Below are 12,741 nucleotides of genomic sequence, written 5' to 3' on the forward strand. Positions count from 1 at the left end.
AAGACTTTGCAAAGGAAGGCAATGGCAAGCCACCTCTGCATTTCATTTGTCTTAAAACCCCAATGGGGTTGCCATAAGTTGGCTGCAATTTGACAGCACTTTACACACATATTTTGGTATATTAAGCAGCAATAGTTGCTTAGAAACTGAAATGGACTAAAAGTAAGTGAGCCATTTTACAAGTTAAGATTGGATTGAGGAAAAGCATTTAAAGAAAAAGTAGTAGTACTAGCACAATTTCTTATTGTCCTGTGTCTTTGAGAAAACCAAGGGTTTGGCCCCATATGGTGTCAAATTATCCCCACATGTAATCAGTGTAAATCCACAATTAGAGAAGTTTTGTAGTAAAGGGATGACACAGTGTCCTCAGTGCATTCAGCTTAAATGCTTTTATTGACAGTGTCTTGAACACTAAGCAAACAATGCTTAAATTTCATCCAAATTCACTTTCCACATGTCAATACCTCAAGGTAGAAAAAAATAAAAATATAAATATCTCCATAAATAAAACACACAATAAAAACGTTTTCATGGAAAACTTATGCCAAAACCATTCAACAATCTCAGACCACTTCAACAATGTATGATCAGTTAAAGTTACGATGAACATTGATGTACACGGAGAACTATAGTACGTGGACAACACAGCTATTTATTCATCTACTAGAAAATAAAATAGTCTCTTCTTTTTTCGCAGTTTAAAGTCGGGTCATTGCTAAGTCATCAAAAACACAATATTGCCAGGAACACAGTAGTTATTGATAATCAGCTGCACTAGATACGAGTTGAAGATACCCAGCACCATATTAAAATTCCAATCATTTAAACCAACAGATTAATTAGTTAATGCTAATGAATATTGAAGGAAGGGGAAGGGAGTCACCAACCCAGCCATGTTGAACATGCTACAAAAACTACCGGTTCTCATGAGTGGGGGACAAGACAAAAAATTCCATGCGGTTTTGCTACATCTCTGGAAGAGGTATCAGGCCCGATGGCAGGCAGGCTGCACAGCAGTCCATTAGCAACACAGTCATTCCACTCCAGATGGGCTGCCCGTCCCAGCCGCCGGAACAGAGGCGCTTTGTCTCCCCCCAGGCCTCGGGTGAGAGACGCGCAGCTCCTTCGCGGCCTAAGGCCCCATGCAGGCGGCAGCAGCAGCAGCAAAGAGAAGGAGGAGGAGGGGCACGGTCTCCACCGCGGCGATGGCCCCTTGACCCTGCGGTTATTTCTGCCGGAGGAGGCAGCCCTCTCACAAGGCCAGCAGGGTGGGCGAGCTGAGCGAGTCGGAGGAAGGCTCGTTGCTGCTGCTGCCCTTCCTGTGCGCGGCGGCGCAGCTGGGGAAGGAGTCGGTCTCCGGGTAGGTGAAGACGAAGGACGAGGTGTAGGTGCTGGGGCAGGGCGTGCAGGTCACCACCGGGGTGCAGAGGGGCTCCAGATCCGCGTTGCCCGCCGGCGCCAGGGGCTCCCAGTCCGCCGCGTAGAAAGACGAGGAGCCGGAGAGGTCCATGTCCGGCACCGAGCGCGGCGTCTCGCGGGTGTTGCGCGAGAAGAGGAAGTCGTCGAAAGGTTCGGCCTTCAGCTCCAGGCCGGCGCTCTCCTTGACCGGCTCGGCCTGGGGGGGCTCGTGCAGCAGGGGCAGGGCGAAGGCCTCTTCCTCCGACTCCGGCGAGCTGGCCACGGGCGCGTCAGCCAGCAGATCCAGCGAGGAGACGGCGAGCTCCTCGGAGAACTGGAGCTCCTCCGGGATCTTGCAGGCCGGGCGGTGGGCGGCCAGGATGAATTCCAGCTTCTCCTTCTCCTTGAGCAGGTTGGCGATCTCGGTTTGCAGCGCCGACTTCTCTTCCTCCAGCTGGTCGGTCTCCTGGGGCCAGGGGGGGAGAGAGAGGGAGGGGCGAGTAAGTCCCGTGGCGGGTCGCCTTCCGGCGGGAAAGGAGCCTGGGCAAAGAGCGCCAGGCGGGCCAGACACACAGGGGCCCCCTAGTCTAGGCCGGAGATACTCACCGCTTGCAGGGTATCAGTCAGCTCCCTCCTCCGATTGCGGCACTTAGCAGCTGCCATCTTGTTTCTCTCCCGCCGGATCCGCCTTTTTTCCTCCTCCTCTGGCGTCAGCTACAGAGAGGGAAACAGCGACCGTCAGTCTCCGGTGCCAGAACCCCCTAAAGTTCATTTCCTGTCCCCTCTTCAGGTCGCAATCCCCGAGACTAGCACGCTGTGCTGGAGTTTGACTAGTTCTCACACCATTCGTGCAACGTAACTTTTAGGCATGTCTGCACAGATGTATGCTCCACTATGTTCAACAGGGCTTACTCCCACGTTAAGCGTGCGTAAGATTGCAGATTTATAGTGCAATCCTAAACAGGTCTATTCAGAATCCTGCTCAACAGGGCTTACTCACAGGAAAATGCTCTTAAGGCTTGCACTGTTAATATCTCTGGGGCATGATTCCCATTCCCCACCAGTTTGCAAAACTGGCTTATGCCGCATGACTTGCTGATGGAAAAGGACCAGCCCGTCAACGTTCTCACAGTACCCAATCCCACCCGAAAGGAGCCCCAATCCCAACCCACTTATCTCCCCTCTCCTTCGATCTGCCCTCCCCCCCGTGGCCACAGGAGTTCTCTGCTTACCTGCTCAATTTTACCCCTCCTGCCAATGCTTTGCCCTCTGCTTCCCGTAGTCTTGACCACGCCAGCCCTGGAGTAGGCGGTGGTTGCAGGAGCAGGGAGACCGTAGGGATGGGTTCGGTTCTGGGAAGGAGCCACTGAAGAGATGTGGGTGGGTTGCACCATCCATTGTAAGTCTGGGCTTGTGGAGATGGCAGTCACGGTGGGGACGAAATTGGCACTGGAAGCAGATAGGTCGGTGCAGAAGTCCTGGGGAAATAGAAGGCAACGACTCGGGTTAGTAACAGTCACGGGGCGGGTGAGGTGCAATGCCCACTTATGACAAGTCTCTGTGCCCAAGGGGCTGGTGCGCTATTTTGAGCAGGGCCTGCAGTCTCTGGGGCCAGATTGGCTCGGATGCTGCTGCTGCCATCATCAGACTCTACACATGAACAGGGGTTTGTTATAAATATCTCTGACGTCTGCGGTGACGCAAGCGCCGCTTAGGAGTCTCCTGAATGAAGCCGCGTTTTTATCAATGAAACGGCTTTACGCACCCGCTGCAGAGCACCGCCAGGGCCAGGACCCCCCCCCCCCCATCATAGCGCCAGGCTACATACTGACAATACATGTAATATTTTATTTCCTTATACATTTCAATACGTATATACATATAATTAGATATAACATAGTTATATAGAAATAAAATCAATGGGGGGAAGCGTGCATTGTATAAGTGAGCTCAGCTCTTCCAGAGCCCCTGCTAATAGAGATACTTCTGCCCTGTAATTATGGTTAAACAGCCGGAAGATCTGGAAAGCTCTTCTCCCAACCCCATTAGCAAAAAGCAGTATCCCGATTCCTCACCTGTGCGTTGACAGGCGAGCCCATGCTGGAGAAAGAGTCCGCTGGGGACGGATAGTAAGTGAGGCTGTCCCCAGCCGGAGAAGCGCTGCTGCAGCGTGAGGAAGACGCATCGTAGTCAGCGGTGAAGCCCTGATACATCATGTCGGATAGCCTGGGAACGCCTAAACCCTTCGGGTCGCTGTATCTCTCCCAGACGAGTATCCGAACTGAGCGGTTCTTTGGCTAGGCGCACGGGTTACTTGTATGCTTCAGCCACCTCTCTTTCTTTGCCCGCTTCAGTCACTCGGTTTAGCTCTGCTGTTGGAGTAAAGTGCGGTACCTCCGCCTTTTATTGTGTACAGCAGACTTTTGTGAATGAGATATACGTCACGGGCCGTACCAATCAGGAAGAGAGGGAAGCAACAGCGGTCACGGTCCACTTTTGAGATAGCACAGCGCCCGTCACCGTGGCAGTCTCTCTTAACATCAGTTACGAGTACTTCGCAAAGTATCGTGGTGATTGTGGATAGGATTTGAAGGGGGTCTTAACCCTCAAAAGTGAGGAAAATGACTAGAGAGCCCCCTTTGCAACATGGTACAATCTAAGCTCGGGAACCCACTGACGCAGATATCCTTATATGGCATACATCCTGTGCTAAGGGGTGTGACTGACGGGAACCGCTCCAGGGCTGCGGCCAAGAGAGCTGCTGCGTGCCTGTGGCGACGGTAGGGGGAGCGGGGAGTAAAAGCAGCAACAGCCGCAGCAACGGTTTATGCATGCAGATTCTGTCCTGTTCATTTAGTGCTGACCAGACATTGAAATAATGCCTTAAAGAGACAGAGCGGCAATTGTCCATTGAGCCCATCAATAAGAGACTTATCGAAATCTGCGCAGGGTTCTTTCGTTCTCTGATTTTCTTAAACTTGGGTCAGTACACCAGCCCTTGGAATACTTTTGTATTTCAAAGTTAGAGTCCCGTGGCTCTAAAAGTATTGCTTAATTTCACCTGAATGTGCATATGTGTTTGAGAGGAAATAGGTATTTGAGCCTGTCAGATTCTAAGTGCAAAGATAAGAGGGAATCTGCTATACTGCACAGAGGAAATTTTCTTTCAGAAAGAGGTTAAAAGTGCTGTGAAGGCACATATTCTCCTTTATGATTTTTGATGCTGGATTGAATGAGTGAATAACTATTATACAAGAAAAGGATTTTTGATTCTGAAGAGCATTAGTTGTTATCCACAATGCACCTTTAACCTTGCACCTGCCCTGAGCTATCATTCCCATTTTGCAGATGCAGAAATGAGACAGCCCTGCCCATACCCTCCTGTCCCCTCATGCTCCACCCCAGTCTGTGGCCTGGTGAGCTTAACTTATAAGTGTCAAGTTCCAGGAAGTAGTAGTAATTTTAAACTAATATTTTAATATTTTAAACTCAAATTTAAGATGTTAACTGAATATTTTAATATACAAACTCAGGAAGTGCTCACACAATTAGTTTACTTCAGGTGGCTTCCTACCAGAATTTAGGGATTTGTAGCTAGTTTTACATTTGTTTAATATATTAATTTTTTTGTATCATAATTATATAAAATGGTGTTTTCTTTTCTCAGATATATTAGGCTGCAATCTTATGCATATCTTACATTCCATGGGACTTACTTGTAAATAGATATATATAGGATCAGGTTGTTACACATACTAAAGACACTTTTCCTTCCCCTATGAATATCTTTAAAATATGATCATATGCATGAACAACCAGCATGGGCTCGCCTGTCAACGCACAGGTGAGGAATCGGGATACTGCTTTTTGCTAATGGGGTTGGGAGAAGAGCTTTCCAGATCTTCCGGCTGTTTAACCATAATTACAGGGCAGAAGTATCTCTATTAGCAGGGGCTCTGGAAGAGCTGAGCTCACTTATACAATGCACGCTTCCCCCCATTGATTTTATTTCTATATAACTATGTTATATCTAATTATGCCACGTTTTTCTATATGAAAGGTACAAACAAAGCAAGTATGAAGGTTTTTTAGACTTTTCAGAGCCTTCTTTTGAGAACACATGGAAGCATCCTTCCCACATCCATCTTAAGACATTAATTCTTCCAAAGAAATACAAGAGACAGGCCTGATTAAAGGCTCTCACTTTCCAATTTGCATAGGCTGCCTGAGTCAATGAGTAGGGAAATCCCTGACGCCAGCCATTGTAGGCAGTTACAAAACTTGCAGCTGTTTTAGTTGTATCAGCATTTTGTCTTATAGTAATTAAATGCCAAAATGCAAGTAAAGAAAGTAAGGCCTGCATCATATACCCTTTACACAGAAGAGTAAATGACAAATTGATAGCTTAGTAATTTCCCAGATGATGGCTCAGGACTTATTACTGCACTCCAAGGCACAAGGGACTTGTGAGCAGAGCACTCACTTCAGGTAAACTTCAGCAAAATGCTTGGAAACATTTGCAGAGATCCTAAAGGGACTTCCGTGAGACTATTCTGAAACAAAACATTTGCAGAATTTCTGTAATAATAATAGGTTGCATATAGCACTTTCACTGAATACTCAAAGCTCCTCACACAAATTATCTCCGCTTTCTAAATCATGTGCATATTGCTAGCCATACAATACACATAAAAATAACCAGAATCTTGTGCCCTCCCTTAAAGACTAGCAAATGGATTATGGCATGAGCTTCTCCCCTCCCCCCTCATTAGATGCACAGAAATACTGATGCTGATACAGGGGCTAGTCTAGGGCACCTTCCAAATTAACGGCACAACTCAGATTTCAGCTATTGCCAGTTCATTGCTCATCCTTTCAACCATTATATATCACATTAAAAATAGGTGATAATAGGGCTCACTTCTGGTTGCCAAACAGAAAAAGTATTCCACTGGGTTTGTAAAGGAGTGCAAAAGGTTCAAATATGTTATCAAAACAGCTGTGTGTTGATGGGGTAGCAAGGTTTTGAGTTACACAGAATGCTTCTTCAGACAAGAAGCTACAAAACAATTCCAGGATAACCGACTGCATCCCATAATGTGATCTTATTTCCAGTTTCTTTTGCATCTGTTTATCCCCCTGCACACACACCCGTTTCTAGTATATAACCTAAACTGGAAAATTACCATGCTGTTATTTCCATGGAAACCTACATTTATTGTCATTGCAAATAAACTCCTGTTTCTGGAGCCGAATTGTTTCTGTGTGAAGTTTTGGACTAAAATACCATCCATGTACCGGACATATGGAAAACATAACCTAACGTCCTTCCTGAAGGCTTGCCGGGGAGGGACGAGCCGGGAGTTCTGGAAGATTGTGCACGATTCGAATTAGCATAATCACGAGGCGCTTAATCACGCAAGGCGCCCACGAGACGAACCTGCTTGCTGCGGGTTCTGCCCCCTGAGAGGTGTAGATCCCGGCTGCTGCCAGTAGCAGCGCCTGCCTGTTTGATTATTGATGGAATGTCCCAGAAATGGCTGAGGGTGAGGGAACTGGTGCTGGGATGCGCTCAGTCTGTCAGGGAGGGAACGGAGGGGGCTGCTGGGAGACAGCCAGCGAGCTGCGGTAACAGGCGAAGGAGGCTTCTCTCCTTTCCCGGAGCTGGAGTTTGTTATGATCGTTGCTGTTGCGGGGAAGCCCAGCTACACCCACCCACCGCGCAGAGATGACAGCGAAGCAGGGACGGGAGCCAGACCACTCTCGCCTGCCGTGGGAGCCAATGAGGAGCGGTAGATCGGCGAGGCCGCAGCAGCGAGCCCAGTGGTGTGTTTACAACAACAAACAGCAGTCTCCGGCTCAGTTTCTAGGCAAGGGAGGAGCTTCGAGCGATCCCGGGCCCGCGCAGATCTTGCTGGAATGCCGCTCCTCCTGCTGCCTGAGCTCATCGGCTAAATGCAGCGATTGATGTGGCCGCCGCCGCGTGGTCACCACCAACCCCTCAGGATCTGGGCCACAGGGGCGGGAGGAATTGGGCCAAGTGCTATTTCGGGGTTTCCCTGTCAAAGGCAGCGACAGCCGTTTAGGCGTCTGGGCTTGGGAGTGGAACGATTCTTAGCCGGGGAGAGGCCTGACTGCTCGGTGCCAGTCCTCTTCCGTGAAAGTTGCCCAAGTTTGCTCAAGACGCTGGGCGGAGGCTGCGCCGCTATCGCTGAGCTGAGAGCAAAGTTGAATAGTCCCTGCTCTGCCGGTCAAGGCCACATTGCTCGCAGAAACGGGAAAGTTGATTTCCCCAGCCGTCAAAGCAGGAAGGGGGGTAATTATTCAGGAAGGACAGAAATGCAAATATTTTCTTTGCCCATGTTAACTATTCATTTCACATCTTAATCTCATTTCGGTTAAGCAGTTTTTAATGTGCAAAACCCGGATGAGTTACTCTCCTCCCAAGATCCTCTGCTGTAATCCCCATTTCACAAATATGGAGTTGAGGCTCACAGACAGCAGTTTGTCTAACCTGACTAATGAGTCATGGCTTAACAGGGACTGTCGCTTCCCAGGCTTTAGCTTTTGTTACCTGTCATTGTCCCAGTTGTGTGAGGGTCAAGGAGAGTATGATCTTTGAGAAATTCACCAACCTCTACCAGGTCACCCAGCATTACTGAGTTACACACTGATATCTTTGTTAAATGCCCTAGGTTGCAACCCTAAAAACACTTCTCTGGGAGTAAGTCCTTGCTGAATAATATGAGACATCTGAGTAGAGCTGCTACTCTCCTAGAAATGTGTAGACTTAGCCTTATACTATTTTTTTGTTGCCATTAATTATGCATGAGGCCCATTACAATGTGAGAGAGGCACATTGGCCAGAGAAGACATAAAGTTCTGAGCAGCCCCATACTAAGTGCTGTGACCATAAATGCAGGAATCTCCTAGCATAATCGAGGTGTCTCCAGCCCTAAACCTGAGACTGCCTCTACCAGGTCACCCAGCGAGGAACCAGCATGGTACAGTGGTCAGAGGGTCAGACTAGGATCTGAGACATCTTAAGTTCAATAGAAGCTTGCTGGGTGACTCTGGGACAGTCACACTCAGCCTGAGCTACCTCACAGGGCTGTTGTGAGGATAAAATGGAAGAGTACAGAATAATATAAGCCACCCTGGGTTCCCACTGGAAGAAAGGCAAGATATAAATAAACTAGGCAGCCAGAAAATTAATAGCTGCCATTAATAAGAGGCCCACAGCACTCATCCAGGCAGCAACAGAGAAGCCATGAGAAAAGTTCAGAAGATAAATAGTGATGAGCCAAAGGTGCTGTCAGAAGTGCATTCTTAGGCCAGTGTTGTTACTGCATTTCAGGTCTATGATTTTCTCTGTCTCCTCCATTGCTGCAGCTGCTTCCCAGCCACAGTGTCTGGTCTCCAGGCTAAGTAAGAGCCACAGGACTAACAAAATGTATGACAACCTAACTGTTCATGAGTCAGAAGATGCATGAAATTTTCATCCATGGCAGACATGTCTACAAATAGAGGTCAGTTTAAATTGTTAACCAAAGAGAAAGTTCTGTCTGTTCAAAGCAGGTAAGGAGTCAGACTGGTGTGTTTGTTTTTTTAATTTACCCAATTCTTACTTTTTATGGAATTATAAGATATACAGCATATGCCAAATTATGCTCACAAGATACTAAACTCATAACACACACACACACTCTTAAGCTTAGACAAAATACAACTTTACAGTCCACCTAGGGTCAGAATCATGCAAGCACAGTTCATAAAGTAGGTTCAGGAGAGAGGTAATATAATCTATACAAACAGGCATAGTATGCCAATAAAGTACATAGTGACTTGGAAGGCAAAAAGAATGGTCAGAGTTCGACAAAACATACTACACAGAATGCATGGAAATACACTGGATGACTGTCCCAACTGTTGACAGATGGGCAAAGTAGAATTAATATAACATCAGAGGTAATCAAGGAAGGTGAAGTGTGAAACATGACAAACAGCCTTCTTAAGGGGTAGGTCACACTGCGTTATTAGCAACTATAGCGAGCAAGGAAACCCAAGTCCTTGTTCAAGCCTGAGTAAAAAACAGTGTTGAAACTCATGATTAACCCTAATTCAGTACTTTCTTGTTGGGTTCTCCCTCTGCCTTTTTTGTTGAACTTTTAGAACTGCAAAAGCCTGATAGACTGATTATTGCCATAAGTTGGCTGTGACTTGAAGGCTCTTCAGAGAGGGACAGAGAGAGTAGTAGTAGTTGTAATAGTAGTAGTAAGCAGTTGAACCAAGATGAATTTTATATGGCTGCTTCCCCTCCTTAGTCTCCAGTGTAGGGTGTATGAAAGACCACATAACCAGGAAGAGTTAATTAAGACAGATATACCCGATCAGTTCCTTCCAATCAGATTTCAGTCTTGTAAGGATCAATGTTCTCCTCCTCCAGCAGCCCAGACAGGAGTGCAGTTTTATTCCTTATTGTGCAATATTAGTGCAGAGTCAAAGGCAAGGAGGTCAGTAAAGGCAAAGGTAGTCCCTATGCAAGCACCAGTCATTTTCGACTTTGGGGTGACATTGCTTTCACAACGTTTTCACGGCAGACTTTTTACGGGGTGGTTTGCTATTGCCTTCCCCAGTAATCTACACTTTCGCCCCAGCAAGCTGGGTACTCATTTTACCGACCTAGGAAGGATGGAAGGCTGAGTCAACCTGGAGCCGGCTACCTGAACCAGCTTCCGCTGGAATCGAACTCGGGTCGTGAGCAGAGGGCTCTGACTGCAGTACTGCAGCTTTACCACTCTGCGCCATGGGGCTCTTAAAAGAGGTCAGTAGGGGCTCTTATATTAGTATCACTTGGGACAGAGGTTAGATAGGCAGCAAGCTTGGTTATGTTTCACAATCCATCTTTCAAAACTCCCACCTGCATAGAAAAAATACTCTTTCCTTCTTTCATTCTCTCACAGGTTCAATCCCTGGCATCTCCAAAAAAGGGTCCAGGCAAAGAGGTGAAAAACCTCAGCTTGAGACCCTGGAGAGCCGCTGCCGGTCTGAGAAGACAATACTGACTTTGATGGACCAAGGGTCTGATTCAGTATAAGATAGCTTCATATGTTCACAACACAGTATACATTTGCTTGCAAAATTTCAAGAGGCCACGGCAACAGACTACTAGATGGTGTTTATACTTTCTTAAAGAGAAAAAAAGTTCATGACCTATACCTATCCCAGCTTCTCTTTCTCAAGGCAAAGAAACTGAAAATGCATACCATGGTTTGTGGCTTCCTCACAGAATGATACGCACACACTTACGTGACACATGTGCATGGTGCAGAACAAAGGGGAAGGTCATTCCAGTGGTATCAGCAAGCACTACCACAGAAACAAAACAGAACCATAACACAAACCCAGCACAGTTGACATTACTGAGACAGTCTTCACTGTCTACACAGCCAAGCCCATGCCTGAAATTACATAATCCTTGTGGCCAACACTTAGCTCACCACAACAGCTTCTGCATAGTTTTATGTGCATATGTGCGTGATGGCAATTTTTAGGTACCTTTCAGTGGGAACTGGCCTCAACTTTACTATTTATTATTATTAATCAAAAGCCTTTATTGGTATATATCAGATTATAAACAAACAGCTACATAAATAATAAAACAGTCATATGCAGCTATACATTGGACAATTGATCCTTGATTACCAGACTCAAGAATAAAGCAACCCTTTCAGTTATTTCAGATGACAAATCATTCAGAAGACAGTAAACCTTTACAACGTCTGAGCAGCCTGTCGTATTGAACAGAATTGGATCTAGAAACCTAAGGTGTATAGTATATATGGCAGTGTTTTCCATTTGCAGGGTCGTGACCCGGTACTGGGCCACGGAAGCCTCACTACCGGGCCACAAGAAAAGCCAAAGCTAGCCCTGCCCCCAGCAAAGCTAGCCCCGCCCCATCTTTGTGTTGTGCAGAGAGGAGCTGGACTGCCTCTCCTTCCTTCTCCTCCGCTGCCAGTGTTTGAGAGAAAAGCTGGCATCCGTTGGCACTTTAGACCTATGAAGTGTTCTTCAAGGTATGAGCTTTCATGTGCCTTGCACTATGTTCTTTTGGGGAGATTTCCCCAGGAGGCCTGGGTTGCAAAGAAGGGTGTGTATGTTTTTTTCAGCCAGGAGGGGCGGGGAGTGGGCATTCCAGTAGCTGGTTTTTTTACCAAATGACCCCTGGGCAGAATTGTTGCTAGCTGGGGTCATCTGATGGTGAGGAAGGCTTTTTTTTTCTTTGCCCCCCCTTCTTTCTTTCTTTCCCTGAAAGTGATGTTCTGTCTGTATTCTTGGTGCAGGGGGGAAGCAACAGTGGGAGGGCTTCTAGTGCCCTGGCCCCACTGGTGGACATTCTGGTGCTTTTTGGGCATTGTATGAGGGAATTTTGGACTGGATAGTCCACTGGCCTGATCCAACATGGCTCCTCTTATGCTTATGATCTTTCTTTCATGTCTTTCTTTTCCATTCCTTTCCTTTCATTCTTTCCCTTCCTCTTTCTTTCCTTCCATTTTTACTGGATGAAACTTTTCTGTTCATCATACTGTTGTTGCAGACGTAGAAGCTCTGCCAATGAAAAGTTGGCACCCCCAGTTGTAGCCAGGTGGTCTTCTATGAGATTTCTGTGTAAGTGTGTGAGAGTAAGAGGTGTGGGGCAGAGATTATTGGAGATTACTGCAGTATATCTCAACAGCACTGGAAGAGATGGTACTATGAACTTGGCACCATTTTACTGGTCCTGCTTTTAACAGCTGTCTGACACCAAAATTAAACTCCTCCTGTAGATATTTAAAAGGATGAAAGTAGTTCACTGGCTAAGTATCTGCACAACAGGTTGCTTTTAAAGGCATGGGAAACACAGCCAGTTAAAAGCTGCAAGCCCCTCATAAATATCCTTTTGGGGATAACTGCAGAAAAGCTTGTATGAACGTCATATAACTTGAAATTAATTCATTAATTGCAGTACAGTTCTCTGCTACCTTTCACAGCAATTTCCCAGTGTTTCAACCAAAGAAAAGTATAAAAAAATAGCTGTTGAAAGATTTTCTTGAAACCAAGCAAGTTTGATTGTACCTTGAGGCAAGGTTCCAGTAGTAGCAGCTGAAGAAAGGACCTACTAAATATGTCAGCATATTTTGAAGTAGAGTAACTGCCAGGGCCCAGTGTGGGTGGTACACAGTGCTGGCATTCCTGATGGCAATGGCAACAGCACTCCCAACTGCATACACTGGCCAATGCTGTTGAAAAAGGGGTGTGTAGGTGGTGCAAGCAATTGAACATGGGCATTAGGAGTGCTTGCAA

At 46.6% G+C, this 12,741-nt stretch overlaps 1 protein-coding gene across 1 annotated transcript; it reads right to left on the reverse strand.

Moving 5' to 3' along the window:
• Positions 1-366: 366 nt before the first annotated feature.
• FOS (Fos proto-oncogene, AP-1 transcription factor subunit) lies at positions 367-3,804 on the reverse strand. The gene is made up of 4 exons (XM_060261695.1): positions 3,474-3,804; positions 2,631-2,876; positions 2,005-2,112; positions 367-1,864 (listed from the first exon to the last, which is right to left on the reverse strand). The coding sequence occupies exons 1-4, from the start codon at positions 3,612-3,614 to the stop codon at positions 1,253-1,255; spliced, it is 1,107 nt and encodes a 368-aa protein (XP_060117678.1). The 5' UTR covers positions 3,615-3,804; the 3' UTR covers positions 367-1,252.
• Between the last annotated feature and the right edge of the window lie 8,937 nt (positions 3,805-12,741).

Source organism: Heteronotia binoei, chromosome 21 (genome assembly GCF_032191835.1).
Source record: "Heteronotia binoei isolate CCM8104 ecotype False Entrance Well chromosome 21, APGP_CSIRO_Hbin_v1, whole genome shotgun sequence".
In the NCBI taxonomy this organism is placed as follows: domain Eukaryota; kingdom Metazoa; phylum Chordata; class Lepidosauria; order Squamata; family Gekkonidae; genus Heteronotia; species Heteronotia binoei.

Excerpts from the sequence above, each read along its gene's own strand:
- FOS (XM_060261695.1), bottom strand. The coding sequence starts at position 3,614 with ATGATGTATCAGGGCTTCACCGCTGACTACGATGCGTCTTCCTCACGC. Across the intron at positions 2,877-3,473 it reads GCTCGCCTGTCAACGCACAG|GACTTCTGCACCGACCTATC; the intron begins GTGAGGAATCGG and ends CTATTTCCCCAG. Across the intron at positions 1,865-2,004 it reads TGACTGATACCCTGCAAGCG|GAGACCGACCAGCTGGAGGA; the intron begins GTGAGTATCTCC and ends CCCTGGCCCCAG.